At 36.7% G+C, this 20,417-nt stretch overlaps 1 protein-coding gene across 1 annotated transcript; it reads right to left on the minus strand.

The window, feature by feature from the left end:
* Positions 1-2,488: 2,488 nt before the first annotated feature.
* pde6a (phosphodiesterase 6A, cGMP-specific, rod, alpha) lies at positions 2,489-20,069 on the minus strand. The gene is made up of 22 exons (XM_056250339.1): positions 19,478-20,069; positions 16,648-16,800; positions 16,190-16,279; positions 15,950-16,090; positions 14,616-14,690; positions 14,405-14,469; positions 13,538-13,604; positions 13,263-13,310; positions 12,961-13,110; positions 11,338-11,481; positions 11,011-11,076; positions 10,785-10,931; positions 9,751-9,858; positions 9,137-9,246; positions 7,525-7,612; positions 7,250-7,350; positions 6,106-6,213; positions 5,866-5,929; positions 5,203-5,277; positions 4,764-4,847; positions 3,400-3,568; positions 2,489-2,878 (listed from the first exon to the last, which is right to left on the minus strand). The coding sequence occupies exons 1-22, from the start codon at positions 19,952-19,954 to the stop codon at positions 2,829-2,831; spliced, it is 2,580 nt and encodes an 859-aa protein (XP_056106314.1). The 5' UTR covers positions 19,955-20,069; the 3' UTR covers positions 2,489-2,828.
* Between the last annotated feature and the right edge of the window lie 348 nt (positions 20,070-20,417).

The raw sequence follows: 20,417 nt of genomic DNA on the forward strand, positions 1-20,417 counted from the left end.
GTTGTACAAAGAAGGTCGGCGTTTAAGGACTTTTTTCAAGGAAAATACAGACAGCCCAATCTCACAAGGAGAGCCTTAAACCTTAGGGGAAAACAAAGCTATCAGTCCTATCTGATCTCCTTTACAATCCATTGTGTTTTCTTTACTAAAGTAAGTAAACTTTTTCAATACAGCCATATTAAAAGGTATATACATATATATAATTATATATACATATATATATATATATTTGTGTGTTTGTGTAGATAAATATATAGATGATATAATTTGTTATAGATCATTTTATTCAGTGTTTCAGAACACTTCAATACATTTCAACACTGTCAATCTAGAATGTACAGATCCAAATTAAAAATAAAAGAAAAAAGATTAAAAAAAAAAAAAACTTCCAAAGGGAACCTTCTTCAATGCAATACATTTTTTCCAGCCCTCATTTTAGCAATCGCTAGACAAGTTGACCAAAAAGTACATTTGATGTTTGGATACAGGAGAAGTGCGGTATCACATCAAATCCATTTCACGAATGTCATGATCGTTGGCTTGGCCCTGTGTGTGTGTGTGTGTGTGTGTGTGTGTGTGTGTGCACATCTGATTTCTTCCACTTTTTTTTTTTTTAGTTCATACAAAACGTCACTTTTAATTCACTACATCTATGGCCCTGCAATTTGTTGTTCACAAAGTACATGCTCTTGCAAGATTGGAGATAATTTTCCAATTGAGTCGGCAGATTATATTTGGGGAAAGTTTATATTGTCTGTGTTAAACCTTTGATAATTTTTATCAAGAAGGGGATCTAAAGTTTGTCATTACGGTGCCAGAGCATCAGATAATGAATCGCACATCCATGTCGCATTGTTTTGCTGCTTCAAGACCTAGTCTTTTGTGGAAACAAAATTTTAGTCAAAAGGGCATTTTTTTTCATTGTATTATTTTAATGATTTTTTTTGTGTGACTATTTACATCTAATGACTATCAAATTCACTATGATTTTTCTTTTTTAACGTAGGTTTTGGTAAATACTGCTAGTAAGATTTTATATTTTTACACATTTGTTTCATTTTGAGGTTTTTTATTTATATGCCACTCCAGGTTGCATATTTGTCCAGGTTTGGGTGTCTTGAAATGATGTTGGTTTTAGTTTCAACTTTTTTTTCTCTCGGTATTGTGTGATTTTCATACACATCTTGAGAATGTGGAGACAAATGCATTTCAGTATTTTTAAATGGTTAAAATCTAGTTTCCTAGATCAAATCTATATAGTGGAATTATTTGATGTCATAAATTTATATTTTAATTCATGTAAATAGTTTTAAAAAAGCAAATGATGGCTTCCTTTTAAACTGAACACATTTCTCTTCCGAGATTGTTTACATTATTAAACTGTAGAAAGAAATTGATCCTCATATACTGTAAAAAAAAAAGTACATATATTCATTGTTTTGCCTCCAAAAAAATAAAATCCATAATGAACAACATTCAGCTTTGTAATTCATTCATGTACATGATGTACTGCATTACTATCTGTAAGCCAGAAAATTGAATGCTGCAGTAAACCGCAATAATACCTTCCACAGAAATCAACACTATTCTTAGAACGAGTGCTGAACGGCAACTTCAAAAAGAGGATTTTGAAAAACCCAGCAGCACTTGCTTTAAGACCGTCACTCCCCCCCCCATGTTCCAAACGACATTACAATGCATTTATTGCGTAAACAGAATAGCTCAGCTGGAAACAGTCTGATTGGTTACTGCATTGAAATGGCAGCCAATAGCAAATGGTGTTCTGTGTTGTATCCATGCAGACTGCCTATAATTGAAGCTAATTGTGGCGGTTCCTTTCACGGAGGGTATGTAGCAGAACATGCTGAATGAGACCACTGTTAATGCAGCCATTCGGAGAGCTGGTGGCAATTTGCCGCTCTGCTGGTTTGTGATTCGGATGTCAGTCAGAATAATCATTCCCTAAGGCATTGCGTGTGTGTATGTGGGGGGTGCACATCTATCTGAAAAGGCGTGTGTATTTGCTGTCACGTCAGAGCTTATTTTGGCTTTTGCAGTGGTTGCAGATTTTCTTGACTCCACCTCTTTGCTGTGGGAGTGGGGTAAATGTAGCAGAAGACGTGACATCATAGTCGTTGACGTGCAGTGACTGCGTCTGACATGACGTAAATGCTAGCATTGAGTCCGCCTCTATTTGCTGTCCTGCCAATCGGCTCTCATCCTTCTCAGTCGATTAGGCCAACACCCCCTAGGTGTTATCCAATGCTTTTGTAAGACTGTTATGTATGTCCCAGTGGGACAGTTAGTACTAGCACGCACACACACACACACACACACACACACACAAGTGCAACCGAGCATACTGCATCCTAGGGGCAGAATTCTTATTTTGCACAGCAACACAGTTACAAAGCTTTAAAAGATGAGGCTTGGCTCAACAATTCCTCACTTTTATTTATACATTTCTACATATAAATAGTAATAATTAAAAAAGAAATTGTCGTGGACTTTTAAAGTGTATTCACACTGTGCTCTCTAAAATGTTATTTAGTATGTAAGAATTCTATTCTGTACAGTTTCAGCCAATATACACTAAAGTTTGATAATTATAGCTTTATGAAAACTATCTGTTGATGACATAAACCTGGTGTGGGAAATGTTGCAATAGTCTGTTACTTAAACACACTAAAGGGTTTTCTTTACTTTTAAGCTCAAGACTAGAGCAAATAATTGACAAAGGAATATCCTGCAGAGAGAAAAAATAAAAGTGGCCCAAATTATGGGTACAGTGTCATACATTCTTATTGTCTGTTTTTGCGGTTTGACGTCTAGGAAATTACACAGGTCTTGGACTGAGATGAGGATTGGCCAGCGCTTTCTGTGAGGAGAGAATGTAGATATGGAAAAGCAGAAAAATGACAATTGTCAGTTGTTTGTAAAAATGATTTTTGTTTGAACAAAAATGTTACTCTTCAGTTGTTTCAAACCCATAACAAGTTTTTTCCTTCTGTGGAACACAAAAGGATGAATTTGGAAGAATGTTCATGTTGCTTTTTTCCTTACATTGAATGCAAAAAGACAAAAAAGCACCAAAAAAGTAGTCCGTATAAAGTCATATGATAGCTTTGTGGGGGGAAAAACACTGAAATGTAAGTCTTTATTCACTAAAAATCTTGTATTCCGCAGTAGACGCATGGACTTTTCTGATTCCAATGCGTCATTTTGCGCTCACTTTATGTAATAGATCAGTGTAAACATTCTTTAAAACATCTTATTTTGTGTTCCACACAAGGAACAAATAATACAGGTTTGAAACAACATTTAAATGAGCAAAAAGGAATTGTTCATCCCAAAAAGACAATTAAGAAACATTGATACACAGTTTGAGTCACTATTTACCTTGTCTGGCAGCTGATGCGGCAGCATCTGCTTCCTCTTTAGCTTTCTTGGCCTCTTCCAGCTTTGCTAACTTGGCCTCGTGTATTTCCTTCAGAGCGTTCCACTCCTTCCTGTTGTTCAGCAGACGATCTAGCATGGGCGTGATCTCCACATGGAAGCGAGAGAACTCCTGCAAGAGGGATGGGACATGAGTAAAGGGGGAGTATTGGAGGTGGGTAAAGTGGGTAAAATTGCTGATTAATAAAGAAACTTCTACATCATTCAAGATCTTGTTATCCTAACTATCCATATCATAAAAACTTACTGTGGAACCTCATTGGTTCTTGCTGAAGCTCAAACGTGCTGCGTAACACGAGAATGAACCTCATTGGTTCTTGCTGAAGCTCAAACGTGCTGCGTAACACGAGAATGAACCTCATTGGTTCTTGCAGAAGCTCAAACGTGCTGCGTAACTCGAGAATGAATCTAATTGGTTCTTGCTGAAACTCAAACGTGCTGCGTAACACGAGAATGAACCTCATTGGTTCTTGCTGAAGCTCAAACGTGCTGCGTAACACGAGAATGAACCTCATTGGTTCTTGCTGAAACTCAAACGTGCTGCGTAACACGAGAATGAACCTCATTGGTTCTTGCAGAAGCTCAAACGTCCTGCGTAACTCGAGAATGAACCTCATTGGTTCTTGCTGAAACTCAAACGTGCTTGGTTCTCGCATGTCAAGCGTACATACCTGAGCTTCCGTTTACCACAATTAATGTGTGAGTTGATGAATGTTTATATGTGAATAAAAGCCTAAACTCAATCTGTTCATCATATAAAGCGATCATGTCTCTCCAGAAAATTTGGACTAAACCGATCAATTCAAATAGTTTTACAATCTCTTTATGAATTTTTTGAAGCATCAAAGTAGTAGTTGCGCAGCTGTCAATGGAGGGACAGAAATCTCTCCGATTTTTATCAAAAAGATTAGAATACATTCTAACTGCATTCAAATAAGCTACATCACACTGAAAAAATGCAGTCAAGACTTATTTTTTGTTATTAACTAACATTGAAATTTGTAAAGGATTTGAATCAGTAGAAGATAGAATCGCGATTCATATGTAAAGCAATTGCCCCCCACTCCTACTTCTGTGACTCTTTACTTCACATTCTCTAATTCCAGCAGGCCTGCATTCTGACGTTCACAGTTAATAAAAGTCAAGTATACAGACATCTGATCAAGACCATCGTGGTGCATTTTTTGCTGATGATTATGTATCTGCTTCCTGATGGACTCTCGTCTGGATCCTGTGAACATTTAGAAGTGTAGATCAATGAATTCCCATATGTCGTTTTGTTTACTAATCAAAATGGAGGACCTCACCTTGTAAACGAAAGCACAGACGAAATCAATGAAACCACACTGCAGTTTGGGAAGATCTTCCGCTTTGTTCCGGTCCATCATGGGCTGTAGATGAAACAGCATGTGCTTAATTTGTATCAAAATGAAACCCCACAACATATTGATGCAAACTGAATACATGTAGTGGCGAAGATCCATTAGACTAAAGTAGAAAGTTCAGTGGCACTTTTTCCAAAGTTGACATTATATTCCTGCATTTCCAATCCCAGCTAAAGAAAATGGGGAGTTTGGAAGCAGTCTGTTTGACTGGGCCTTTGTGACCGCTCTTTCTGATTCACTGCACCGCATAATAGGCAGTACATCACGACATGACCCATGGGAACTTTTCATTCTTATTCCTTTTCTCTCAGCCCACCCCCCCCCAACACCTCCCACCCCTTCATTCCAGGCGCTCTCTCACAATGGGCTGCTGCTCCAGCACTGTCCTCTCCAGGTCACCCTGCTCCCAGAATTCTGCAGCAACAGACAGCGCCACCTGCAGGACAGAGAGCAAGTAGCCATGGTCAATATTAAGCTTAGATTTATGGTCATTGTAGATGCATTTGGAGAGAAGCAAATATGGACTTTATGTGTAAAATATATTAACTGTGCATTAGAGACCATTAATGACTTTAAAGAAGCAGAAATCGTTCCATAACAATGTCCACTGAAACAGACCTGGCACATGTCCCATTTGCAACTATGAAATCTAGCTCTATCATCATTGTTCTTGGATCTACTTCATGAATATAATAATAGCATTTCCAAAAAAAAAAAGAAGCAATATTCTTTTTTTTTAAAAAGCACAACATACAGCTCAATATAATCTCACGCATGTGAAATGATCTACAGTGCCGTCTGCTGCGAATTGCATATAATATAAGTGTTCAACAATGAATGTAAACAACCCATCCATGGATACATTATCATATGAATAGGGTTTCAGACTCATTATGCCGGCTGAGAGCCCAGTGATTTCATTTTCCTATGCAGTCACACCCTTGGCTGCCCTAGATGTTTGAATACATTGCTGTAGTATCAGGCCTTGCATGTGACATTGCATTATGCATTAGGAATATATAACCTTGCTCTGAATCTCCCATGGCTTGGCAATGGCTGACAAATCACAGGCAGTCATCATCATAGCCCTGCGGTGAGGAAAACCAAAATACCATGCTGTGAATTCATATTTATGAACCCTAAATGGCACCAAATTCAATCTGCTGCATATTTTCTTTTGCAAGTATATAAATCAGCTTATTTGCCAAACAGATATTATGGTTGATATACAATTTGTAACCAATTATTTTCGCACAGCACTTACATGACAATCTCTTTCCGAGTTGTTTCTAACATCATGTATTTGGTCCAATTGTCCCAGCTCTCGTAGGTCTTGGACTGATCCACAATCTTCTGAAACATGGTCCTTTTCCTGTGGAGGCGCATCATGATTAAATTCATGTTAATCATGCATATGCAGCTCTGCCGTTCACACCATGGACGATAACTATATTAGTGTCCACACCAACACACAATATCGTTCTGTTTATTCTAAGCGCAGGCTACAGTTATGGTGTCTAGCACTTTAAATGCTCAAGCTCTTTAAGCCTCAAACGCATATCTCGGGTCTTTAGTGACCCGGGACGTCATTCACTACCATCCTCCTCATTCATTTTTTAAGTTAGACATCAACCTTCTTAGTATTCCTCAATAAATTCATTCATTTTTTATAAAAGAATGCCTGTTTTCCCATACATTTGTTTGTAAAAAAAAAATTGTATAAGGTCGCTAACGACCCGAGGTGTGTAACAGTGTAAGTATATGTTTTCTGCACAACCATAATTGAATGTTTGATGACTGAATAAGTGGAATTCACCTTTATTTCACAAGGTGGTAATGTCTGATGAAGTGTCGTTTCACTCATAGTTACCGGAGGCAGAAAACAAAAGAATAAATGTGTTTAAGATGACGAATATGAGCCAGATGCTGAATGTACTGGGACATGAGAGCTCTGACGAGGACAGTATGATGGTATAAAAACATCTGCTCAAACTGATCCCTTCCAAGCTCCAAAACGTAACAAAATATGCTTTATTTTATTCTTCTGTAATTCTTATTTTAATATGAGGAGAGTTTTATTTTTATTCGGGTCGCTAAAGACCCGAATATATAATAATGATTGGCGAAACATTCATGCATTTAAGGGTTAAAGCAGGATGAATTCTGATTAGCTGTCAATGTTTTTATCATTCATCAGCTGGGGAAAAACTTTCTGAAAATGATTCCAACAATATTGTTTCTCTGAGCCAAGTGTGGTGCGGACTCTGATATTCTTTTATATTTAGAATGATTTTTGGAACTATATCTTCTTTATCATTATAGTTATAGTCCTTGGTGTGAACGGGGCTTAACTCTAAATAAATAATTCACAAAGTATATCCCACAGGGCTGAAATATACATTTCTTACTTGAAATACAAGGCCAAGTCTGTTGCGATGATAGCTATGTCCATCAAATGGATGACGTTTTCGTGCTGTCTTCGGTTCAGATTCTGGTAGATATTTAAGGCCTTGGGAAACAAATTATTTCAGTGAGGAAACTGCTGGCTGTGAGTGAGGAGGCAGTTATTTATGGGGCTTATCAACTAGATGTACATTCTCAATGGTCTGTAGAGTTCAAAATTGTAATGATGGCTGAAGCCTTCTGAAAAATTTCTAGAAATACAATTAATTTTCAGCATTACCTCATCTCTAAGCAGAGTTTTTCCAAAGTCCAGATGGTGCCTCTCGAGAATGGAGGAACCATGCAGCTTTGCCAGTGGATTTCCAGACCTGGCAAAATCATCACAGAAAATGATTCTCAAGACCCAGAAGGTCACAGACTTTTAATCAAATTGAATGTAAATAAGCATAATGCAATTTGAGATTTCAGCTTGCAAAATGTAGCATGATTAAAATCAATCAAATCTAAATGTTGTCTTTTGACATACATGAAACATATATTCTACATCCCTTAATCCTACACAATTCTTACCCAATACCTTTACTTAAAGCTGCAGTCTGTAACCTTATTGTGTTCAAAATTTATATAATAAGCGAGTACATAATAAATCCATTTTCCAAACCGTGTTCTTGTCTTATCCTGAGCTTTAACAACTACCTTACTAACTATTAATAAGCAGTAATTAGTAGTTTATTGAGGCAAAAGTTATAGTTAAAGGGAAATTTCACTTTGAAATTAATTTTTGATATGTTTTAGCTTACCTCAAGGGCATCCAAGATGTAGGTGTCTTTGTTTCCACAGTAGTTTCAATTTTGATATTTTTAGGTCAAACCGTTCTGGTCTGTCAGTCATATAATGCAGGTCTATGGTCACCACCACCTCAAAGAGCATGCACAGAGAAGTCCAAATTAAACATGATTTAATGACTCGTAAATGTAAATACACATTGATGGCCTAAGACACGAAACGAGCGGTTTGTGTGAGAAAACGAACAGTATTTATATTGTTTTTACCTCTTGTAACCACAGCCACGACCAAGTGATCTGAGGGCGTGGGCGCTTCGGTCTGCGCAGGCGCCGGAAAGATCCGGAAGTGATCTCTCGCGCAGTTGCGAAAAAAATTCAACGTTGTCTGTTGATATATCAAAATCGTCTTCCATTGCGATTTCCTGTATATCTAAATATGTTTAGATCTTCACAGTGAAAGGTAACACTTCCGAAATCTCTGTGTAAACAATGAGTGACGTACACGCGCGAGAGATCACTTCCGGCGCTTTCCGGTGAAGTGCTTGCGCAGACCGAAGCGCCCGCGCCCTCAGATCACTTGGTCGTGGCTGTGGTTACAACACAAATCGTTTTCTCACACAAACCGCTCGTTTCGTGTCTTAGGCCATTAATGTGTACTTACATTTACGAGTCATTAAATCATGTTTAATTTGGACTTCTCTGTGCATGCTCTTTGAGGTGGTGACCATAGACCTGCATTATATGACTGACAGACAAGAACGGTTTGACCTAAAAATATCAAAATTGAAACTTCTGCGGAAACAAAGACACCTACATCTTGGATGCCCTTGAGGTAAGCTAAAACATATCAAAAATTAATTTCAAAGTGAACTATCCCTTTAATAGTGAGAATTGGACCATAATCTAAAGTGTGACCGTCTTTTTAAATGTAGTCATGTCTTATCCTGCATAGATAACCATGTGACCCATGACTTCCACGGGTGTCCCCTCAAAAAACCAGGTGATTTAAAAGAGAGAAAGTCTTCAAACAGTATTTCTGAATATTGTTATACATACACATTTTTCTTTGATAAGAGCAGTGGTACGTTGACAGTAATGAGTACATACTTCATCTGGTAGAGATTGTTAGTGCCGCGGTGGTCAATATCATGACAGAGCCCAGCAGTCACCATCGCCATCGCCTCCAGGTCCGTATAGTAGCGCTTCAGGTCACCTGTCTGAGAAACATGAGAACCGATTTAATGGGCTTGAAGGCGGAGCCTCCTTAAGACCCTCTTGTAGAGCAAGACACTGACTAGTGAGGGCTCATTATGCTCGGTGAAGCATGGGAGTAGTGCTGAGAAAGGCTCATTAGCAGCCTGGCCTGCATTTCTTCCAGCGCTCCAATACTCCGTCCTTCCTGATGTACGGCCAGTTCACTGTGATTACACATGACTTTACCAGGAACAGGTTTACACTTGGATGGTTAATTAGATGGGTCTGCCATTTCAGAGGATATGTGTTGGAGGTGGGCCGTATCATTAAACATATTGCCTAAAAAAGGCCCACGACTCTAGCACCCACCAAACAGAGAGGCAAATTTATCAAATGCTTAGTTACAAGGGTAACAGGACTGGTTTGTTTGTTAAGGAAAGTAGGGTTTTTCTAGCAAGATGAACACTTGTAACTTTTTAATAAGGTCTAGAACTGAAATTGTTTATTCTGAGAGAGTTTTCTCTTACCATGAGCAGTGTAAACATGGTCTGGCCAACGTTGAAGCCATGCCTCCAGTTGTGGTAGGTGATCTTCCTGTAACCTTTACTGACTGAGTACACAAAGCGCACCAGGGTCTAGAGATAAAGCAATGTCAGCTTTCAGTCTTACAAGGCACTGGAAATATTGTATTTACAATGTGCAATATAGTATCTTGGAACTCAGTATCTCTTTAATGACTTGTAGCAGCAATAGTTGGGTACCCGCTAGGGTGTACATACATAAGACAATGATGATAACTTTAAATATTAAACTTTGGTGCATATCTCACACTGCACCATTTGTGTTGTGGACATAAATTATATCTCGTTTTGCAAATGATAAAATGGGTACCCAAGCAATATCTAGAGACCAGGGCCTTGATCCATGAAAATCTTCCTAAATAAGTAGTTAAGGAATTAAAAAAGTTAAATTCTGAGAAGTCCGTAGGAACGTTCCTAAGTACAATTCTTGAAATATTTCTTAGATGTTCTCAAATATTTTAGCAAATTATTAGTAGTGTTTTCTGACTATATTGTGGTTCTTGCTGAAGACTGTGATCAAATAAAATAAAAAAACACTTTAAAGGCACTTCTTTTTGTGCTACCTGCCTTATGGTTTGCCTTTAGTGTAAAACCATAATAAGCTGCCACATTATTTTCATTGACTAGCTTGATGGGAGTTCAGCACTCGGTGTCATATTGTGCCATATATTACTTAAAGAGAAGGTCCTTAAGTGGAGTGATCTGTTGCATTCATTTGTGCCTCAGAGTTGTGACTGAGTTTTAAATTTCAAAGTGCAAAATCATGACCGATAATTTTTTACATTATCGATCATTGGTGTTTTCCTTCAGAGTATTTGTGCACATCCCTAGTAATATGAATATGTATTATATGTAGTGTTATGTTGTAATGCTCAATATATGAAACAACCCAATAAATTTGTTAAACATTTTACCTTTTGCGATTTATGACAGCTGGAGGTTATTCTAACTTTAATAGTTTACCTGGCATCATCACTCACCTCACGTGGAATATGGAACTTGTCTACCACACCCAGCTCATAGTACATCTTGATGCCACACTTCACTAGGTCCAGCTCAGTGAACTCAAAGTCACAGAAGTGAAACTCAAAGATCTCTGACACCTTTGAGTCTGGCAGTGTCTCAACCTGTAGAGAACAACAGCATGAAGACACACAACTACAAAACAACAAGACTTTAAACCAAGTATGATTTTTTGTGTTTTACCAGAATATTCTCCAGCTCGTCCTCTTCACATTCATCAGGCTCTTTCCCGTACAACTCACGTGTGTTCTTAACACACACACAAACACACAAAAAATTCAGTTTCACACTGCTGATATTCCAAGATGATTATTTTATGTTCATACAACCCCTTTTAATCAGACCATCAATCATAGTGTCATATATGACAGCACTGCTCCTCCACATGATCAAGTTAATTCATACTGTACAAATAGGATGTACTGCTATTACCAGCATTACCAATGTACTGTAATTTATTTTAATTAGTGCATACTAGGGAATAAGCCCTGTCAAGTTGGAGAAACCCACCAAGACATTCTGAATCTCATCCTTTCTGCACTTGATATGGTACATGACCATGTCCTGAAAGATGTCCTTGCGATTTTCCAGCTTGTTCATCCTGTCATAAGTGTCTGTATTCAACACTGACCAGCCCAGGAACTGAGTGAGTGACTGAAATATACACAGATTGGGGTTTAGATTACATTTTACATTCAGGCTCACATTTAGGTTGAGAGTCATGTTCAGATTCACATTCAGGTTTAGATTCACATTTACATTCAGGTTCATATTTATCATAGGTTGAGATTCAGGTTTAGATAAAATGTTTCTTTCAGATTCACATTTACTGTAGGTTGAGATTCAGGTTCAGATTCACAGTCAGTTTTGGATTCACATTTACATTCAGGTCGACATTTACATTTACCGTAGGTTGAGATTCAGGTTTAGATTCACTTTCTTATTCAGATTCACATTTATTGTAGGTTGAGATTCAGGTTCACATTCAGATTCAGGTTTAGATTTACATTTACATTTAGGCTCACGTTTAGGTTGAGATTCAGGTTCAGATTCACATTCAGGTTTAGATTTACTGTAGGTTGAGATTTAGGTTCAGGTTCACATTCAGATTCAGGTTTAGATTCACATTTTTATTCAGGTTCACATGTTTAGGTTGAGATTCAGGTTCAGATTCAAATTTACATTCAGGGTTACTTTTACCGTAGGTTAAGATTCATTTTCAGATTCAGGTTTAGGGGCTGTTTACATGACACCGTTTTCAACTAATAACGTAAAACTTTTTACGTGTTTTGGCCGTTCGTTTACACAACAACAGCGGGAAAAAACGGGTTTCAAAGTGCACGTTTTTGAAAACGATCTCCGTGTAAACAACAAAAACGCAAATCTCTGGAGACGATGACGTCATGCACATGCATATTACGTTTTCAGTCTATAGTGTTTCATCGCCATCTAATGGCCTAGCAGCAGAATACAGGTTTTTTTTATTTGTTGTCGTGGATCCGTGTGAATGGGGATCATTTTGACAACGGTGTCGCCTGTACGCGGAAAACTCAAAAGGATAAACTTCTCCGTTTTAAGCATTTCGTTGTCGTGTAAAAATACACTTTCTCATTCACATTTACTGTAGATTGAGATTCAGGTTCAGGTTCACATTCAGATTCAGGTTTAGATGCACATTTTTATTCATGTTCATTTAAGATTGAGATTCAGGTTCAGATTCACATTTAGATTCAGGTTCATATTTACTGAAGGTTGAGATTCAGGTTCAGATTCAAAATCAGATTCGGGTTTAGATTCACAATTTCATTTCAGATTCACATTGAGATAAAGTATGACTCTGACAGAAATCTGACAAGAAGATTAAAAACATTAGACAGATCAGACAGAAATGAATCTGAAAACTACAAAAAAAAATTCACGTGCCCACAAAGAATGGTTGAGCTAAATTAAAACTGCTTTCTGTGGACTGTAGCTCAAAGAAACATTAAGTACTTTTTCGTAGTCTTTAGAGCTTTGGTTTAGCTTTCAAAGGGCAAAACACACTATGGATAAATAATGCAGAGTCTGCTGATTCATCCATTATTGTATATTTAGCTATGACACAGTACTGGTCTATACTGTGGCCTCAAATACCTCCATTAGTGTTTCATCCTGTTCGTCAAAAGGCTTTCCATCTTTCCTGTTATAGAATGTGGCCACGCCAACGATTTCCTCTTTCTTGTTCACGATGGGCAAAGAGAGCACATTCTTTATTGTCCATCCAGATTCATCGAGAGGTTCTTTCTGGCAGGACACAAATAAACTTTAATCAAAATATATTTCAGGAACATATTTAGTTTAGTAGATATACAAAAACGGTCAGATATACAGCTTTTGGAAGACTGTTCATTTAATTTAATTGATTTTGTAGGAAGCATAAGTTAAGGTGATCTCACTTGAAATTCAAAGACCTCGTCTTGAGCGGCGTTCATGATATTACAGATCTGTAAGACAGAGTGAAGGGAAAGCAGCAGTCACGCTCACTGAGAAGGGGTATTGCTTGCTGATTAATTACTGTTCACAAAATTACAATTATCCATCATTTCAGTGTGGGAGCACATTCTATTCCCCCTCACTGTGCACATGACAGGAGCATTATAAACCATAATAGCTTTCAAATTGTCTGACTACTGTGGCATCAGTGGAGGAGGATGGAGGTCTGGACTCTCACCAGGCCGTTCTCTGCAACGTAGGTGGGAAGCCCACTTACTAATGCCCAGTGGTCAGGAGTAGGGTTACTGTAACGACAACGAATATGCGTCTGACCAGAACAATACAGAACTTTCCAATAATAAACCCCATCTTTTATTTTCTAGGTGGTCTAGAGAAATCAAAAATATACACTGCTGTTCAAAAGTTTGGGGTCTGAAAGATTTTAAAATGTTTTTGAAAGAAGTCTCATGCTTGCTCACCAAGACTGCATTTATTTCATAATAATATTATGAAATTGAAATATTACAATTTAAAATAAGTTTTCTATTTGAATGTATTTTAAAATGCTGATTTGCTGATCAAGAAACATTTCTTATTATCAATGTTGAAAACAGTTTGCTGCTAAATACTTGTGGAAACTGTGATACTTTTATTTTTTTACAGGATTCTTTGATGAAATGCAGAAACAGAATTTATTTTAAAAATAAATCTTTTGTAACATTATAAATGTCTTGAGTGTCACTTTTGACCAATTTAAGGCATCCTTACTGAATTGAAGTAATAATATAAAAATAATTGTTTTTTTTTCTCAAATAAAATAATAATAATGGTAGAGTATATGTTCTAAGAACATAACAGTGAGTTATCTCAAAAAAATAAAATCATTATTGCTCAGATCTGGCTCCACAGGAGGGCCAGTTTGGCCCAACCTTGCAAACACCCATAACTGTCTTGCATCTTGCCATTTCTTAATACGTTTATATGGTTAGGTACAACATTTACAACGCATGTAATAATGATGCGTGATAAAGCATGTGGGCTTAATTAAATGCCAAGTGGTAGCGCACAGTCAAATTTAACAGGCAATAAAAATGTATTAACTTACGGAATTACTTTGATGTCCTCCTTTCCATGCAATATGTAATCAATCACTTTGTAGAAAATCACTTCCTGAAGCATAATTAAAAGCGTAAGTCAAACACAACAGACATGACAGCAAGTAAGAACTCATAACGATTCATTCAGGGAAGTTTTGTGTTTCTCTGACATGATTAACTAAATAAACATTTCCTATTTATGCAATGTGTATCACTCACTCTGCCATCAGGTGTCTTTGGTCCACTATATGGGGCCACCTCTCCCATTAGTACGGGCCAAAGATCAAAGAACTCCTACAGGCAAAAGAAATAACAAAAATCCAATATTTCAAAATGCTTCAACTGGCAAATAAAACTACAATTTACAGTCCCACTTTATTTGAAGTGTCTTTAACTACGATGTAGTAACATGTAAACTAGATGAGTAAAGTTAGATGACAAACTTGGATGTTGGCTTGACAAAGCCAGGTCTGAAATGTTTTACTGTTGCTAGCATGATTTAACATATTGCTAACATGAATTAGCATTTTGCTAGCATGTTTTAGCACTTTATTTCATGAATTAGCATTTTGCTAACATGTTTTAACACATTGTTGTTTTAGCATGTCGCGATGCTCCCATGAATTAGCCTAGTATGTTTTAGCACATTGCTGTTTTACCACATAGCATGTTTTACCACATTACTAACATGATTTAACACTTTTCTAACATGAATTAACATGTTGCTAACATGTCTTACCACATTGCTAGTATGAATTAGGATGTTGATAGCATGTTTTAACATATTGGTAACATGATTTAACACATTGCTAACATGAATCAACATTTTGCTAACTTTTCTTAATATGTTGCCTGTTTTTACACAGTTAGCATTATTTAACATGTTGCTGACATGTTTTACCACATTGCTAGCATTAATTAGCATGTTGTTAGCATGTTTAACATGTTAGCATGAATTAGCATGTTGATTTAGAATGTTGCTAGCATGATTTAGCATTTTGCTAGCATGTCCTAAGCTAGTTGCTAGTGAAAGATATGTAGTGGATGAAGCTTAAATACTCTATTACAGTTACTAGTATTAAAGTTTTGACCCCCTCAATGAAAGTTTATGGAACTTTTCATAGTTTTGATCATCCGTTTAACAGAAATCATAAGTCGGATCAGTTCGAAAAGGCACACCGAGTCAGAACAGTTTGAAGGTCGGCCTGAGTTTGGTTTGTCAAGCCAAAGTAATGAATAATTTGATACAATGCGTATAGATGTTTTTACATTGTACTTATATTTGAAAGAAATACCGGCATGTAATGACATCTATAATTACACTGTTGACCCTTACCTTACCCCTTAACCCACCCTTAAACCTATCCATACCACCAAACCTGACCCTAACCTTACCCGTATCCCACATCAATAGCAGCAAAAGTGCAGTACCCACATTTTTTATGCATGTACACTAAAGTGTGACCCAAACTATTTACAAGTTACAAACTCAAGTTACAAATCCAGCTGCATAGTTCATAAGTAGTTCAAATTATAAATAAATAAACAATCACTTTAGTTTTGGTCATGTCGAGGAGGCCCACAGAGTAGCGGTCACAGTTGAGGAAGGCTCGGACTGTATAGAGGGCCTTGTGGAACTGTCTCTCAATGTCAGTCAACTCCTCAAACACTTTGCTGGCAGACCAGAGCAACACCTTCAATGAATATATGAGAGAAAATGACAAAAGACTTTAAGTGGCAGTGTTTATTGGTAAATGTCTTAAAGTCTCGTTAATGTCTTGAAGAAATCCTACCTGTCCCCTTCTGGTCTCACAGTTGTGCAGGTAGCTCAGGTGAAACACTCGAAGCACAAGATTGGCAAAGTTGAGATATTTCTTCAGCGTCTACAAAACACAGAGTTTGATTTACTTCAACAGAGCATTTCATCTGTTCTGTAGAAGTCAGTTTAATCAAAGTGCTTTCACTGTATGAATATTAATCGAAAAGTTGCTGCCTTAAATTAAATTACATTAATCTGACTTCAAAAATTAGCTGAATCTTGCTTAACTTATTTTGATGAGTTAAAGCAATGTACAAAACTGTTGTCATTTTGAGATTGAGATTAAAAATGTGTGACGAGACCAATGCATATAATTATTATTTTCTGCATTATTTACATTTCAAATTGGCATCCTCACCCGAGACTTATTGTTAAGTTTAAACCCAAAGCGCTGTACTCACTAGTATTACAGAGGATGATGAGTGAATATACCTCTTCATCCTGAGCAGTGAAATGTGGAGCACCGATCTTGTTGACAGCCATCATGACGGCCACCATGTCTTTGCCGTTCATAATGGGAGTCGCGAGCATACTCTTGGTCTGGTACTCTGTCAGGGTGTCTACAAAGTCACTGAAGTGGCTGTCCTGGAGAGGGAAGCACATTTATTCATGGTGAGAATGTTAACGTTAAATCAGTGTTAAGATAAAACGTCACTGATGCGCACAATTAAATCATTTAATTTACCTTTGAATAAAAGTTTGGAGGATTTATTGTTACTAGCAGAGTTACCATGCCTAGTAAAATGGTAAAACACTTTACAATAATACAAATGCATTAACATTTATTAAAAATCAACATACATTATATTTGTTACAGTATTTTGAATGTTTGTTAATAGAAAAAAATACAACCGTTCATTGTTAGTTCAACCACAGGTCCATTAAATACTATTAAAAGATACAAACGTTGTATTAGTACATTTTGAAATTAACATTAACCTAGATTAATGAATGCTTTAGAAGTATTTTTTATTGTTTAGTTCATGTTAACTAATAGTATTTAACTGATGTTAACAAATGGAACCTTATTGTAAAGTGTTACCAAATATTTTTACACTGCAAAAAAAGATATGTTCTTACTCACTACTTTTGTCTTGGTTTCCGATTAAAATATCTACACATTCTTAAATCAAGATAACATTACTTAAGAAGCAAATTTGACTGACAGTAAATTAAGTGAGCTTGAGCTTAAAACAAGAAAAAATATCTGCCAATGTGGTCAGAAAAAATAATCTCAATTCAAAGGGTAACATTTAATTTTTTTTTTTACGATACTGGCATGTTTTTGTTGTAAGCCAGACATATTTTTTTTATTTGTTTTTATAAAACAAGACTTAATATCTTATGTCATTTTGTCTCAAGCAATTGTCTTTATCTTGATTTAAGAATTGTACTGGAAAACAAGACAAAAATAATAGATACGAAATTATTTTTTGCAGTGTATTTAATGAAATGCGTTTACATATTTGGTAACACTTTAAATCATGCATAATTACATGCAACTAACCCTAAACCATACCCTAATCCTATAGTAAGTACATCATGTTAATTAATATTACTCAGTATTTACATGCATAATTACACACCTTAACATAAAGTGAAACCATTTTTTTTTCTATGGGCCAATATCAGACAAAAAATATAATTCTAGATAATATTTGAATAACTGAAATTAATAAAAACACAGGTTCCTTTGAAACATTAAATTCTCCATATTCTGTTCCACAACAACAATAGAAAGGGAATGTTAAATGTAGAGTTTAATGTAAGCACTGATATTCTGCTGACGTGTGGAACATGGCGTTAGGCACTGACCTTTAGATTTAATCCAGGATCGCTCTAATTCAACTCAGATTAAAGACTTTTATCCCCTCCAGACCTGGTCACAAACTGAGGAAGAGCGCTGACCTGCTCTAATCCACCAGCCCTATAGCTTTGCATATTAATAACTGAGCTACGGTGCCATACACATAAAAATGGAAGAAATATGATTCTCAGAATGTAGCCTACAAAAATCGCACACTGTCCAATGTGTAATGCCTAAAAAGAGGGCAACACTTTTCGCATATGTGCTTGCTTACAAATATCAGCACATCTGTGGACAGTTGTGGTTACTCAGCAGTCTGGCAGACATCTTAAACTGAGATAGGATGCTGTCGCCACCTTGAGGCTTTCAAATAGGCTTACTTGGTATTTCAGTCACATAACGCCGTTCTCAAAGATTGAGAAACCCCCTTTTTTTTTTTTAAATGATTATGAGCAGTACAGAGGAAAGTAAATTGCTGTCTGATAAGCAGTGAAGCACATTGTGTGCCAAAGAAAAATTAATTTATAATCAAGGAGAGAGGGAGATTTCATGGCTGTCTCTGCACAACACATTCAGTCATATCTGTCTGTGCAACATCATCTCCTGCACATTTCTCAAATATATCAGCAATGGGCCGGTATAATTAGCATAACATCCTATTTTAGAGATAGAGAATGTCTGATGGCCTATTTCATTCTTTTTTTCCTTTTAATACCAGAAAATTGTTTTAAACGGTCGGTTCATACATAATTCAATAAAAACAGGAAGGACCAATCTATAATTTATTCTGCTAATAAAAATGAAATTTTGAATAGTCACACAGTCATTAACTTATATTTTGGTCTGTCTGATCATTACTGATGAAAATATGACTATAAAATGTTAGCGTTGCACTGCTCTCTACTGGTAATAATGTGAATTGCACTCTCATATTAATAACTCACAGGACCGAGATACACTGTTGCTGCCTTAAATTTTGAAGTACAATCAACTTTGGATGTTTAAGTCATTTCAACTTAAATTACATTAAACTGACATTAAAATGAGTTGAATCTTGCATAACGTATAAACAAAGATGAAAATTGCTTATTTTGATGAGTTAAAGCAATGTAAAAACATGTTGTAATAACTTATTGATCATATACTTTTTTTACAGTGTAACTTAACTAGGTATTTATGGTATAACTGGTTATGGCTAGTTATCCTATTCCTATCCTAAATGAAAGCTTGTTTCCATTCACTGCCACACAATAAAACAATAAAAAGGCATCTGCGACTTTTTCCTCACAATCCTGAATTATGAGTTTATTTATCGCAGTTCTGACGTCTTATCTCAAAATTGCAAGTGTGTGTCATAAATCTGAGGAAAAAAGTCAGAATTATGAGATATCAAAATAAATCAGAATTGTACGAGATTTTTCATTCCGTGGCAGAAACAAGCTTCCATAATCCTACCTTTGTGACATCAGGAATATTGACGGTCTTCTTGGCAGTGGCCACATGGCCCACAATGCCAGTGTCCAGCGGGTACACAATCTCACTGTCCGGTGGCACCAGACACTCCTCCAGTGTAGCATCTTTATGGACATTGAAGATTCGCGTGGCCAGTTCAGCTATGCCGTTCCTCTGGCGGTACATGAAGAGACTCATGCGGTCTGCTCGTATCATGAAGGTGAGATGCCGCATGAGGTTGAACACGGCCCTCTCCATCTGCAGGTTCTCCTGCATGTCCCGCACCATATCGAAAATGATCTCGCACTCCTCAATAGAGCTCAGCTCATGGTAAGAGCTGATGTCCACTTCTGCTTTCCTGGTGGTCGACAGAAGGTCGGAGATGACCTTCGCCCGGAACCTGGAGTCATAGTACTGCTTGGCAAATGTTGGATTACTGTCCAAAAACTTCTCAGCCACATCCTTGTCCACTGCAGCCATTTTATCTTAGCTGTCAGTGAAGTATTACACTTTTCTGAATAGCGTTATAGTTGTCCTATGAAACCTGGCAGCAGGACGCAGAGAAACCTTTGGGATTACTGGAGATTGTTTTAAAGAAGCATCTACGTGTGCTCATAATCCTGTCCAATTGTAATAAGGATTATGACATTCACCTGACAGCAGCCACAGGCATTTTGCATAAATATTTGTTGACACAATTACAACATCTGAAAAATGAGTCGTTTTTAAGATTAAGGTTGTATTGAGACACCAAGACTGTATTTCAGTAAAGCACAAGAGGGTCTGCATAAATTCTATCCCTAATCAAAAGGTAAACATAACTTTAAAAAGTTGTTAAACTTATTAAGTATATATTTTTAAATAAATTATTACTTTTATTTTAGATGCATTAACTATAATGTATAATATTATATTTTTCAAGTAAATGCTGTTCTTTTGAACT

Source organism: Rhinichthys klamathensis, unplaced genomic scaffold (assembly GCF_029890125.1).
Source record: "Rhinichthys klamathensis goyatoka isolate OS25496 unplaced genomic scaffold, OSU_Roscu_1.1 h1tg000068l_1, whole genome shotgun sequence".
Lineage (NCBI taxonomy): Eukaryota > Metazoa > Chordata > Actinopteri > Cypriniformes > Leuciscidae > Rhinichthys > Rhinichthys klamathensis.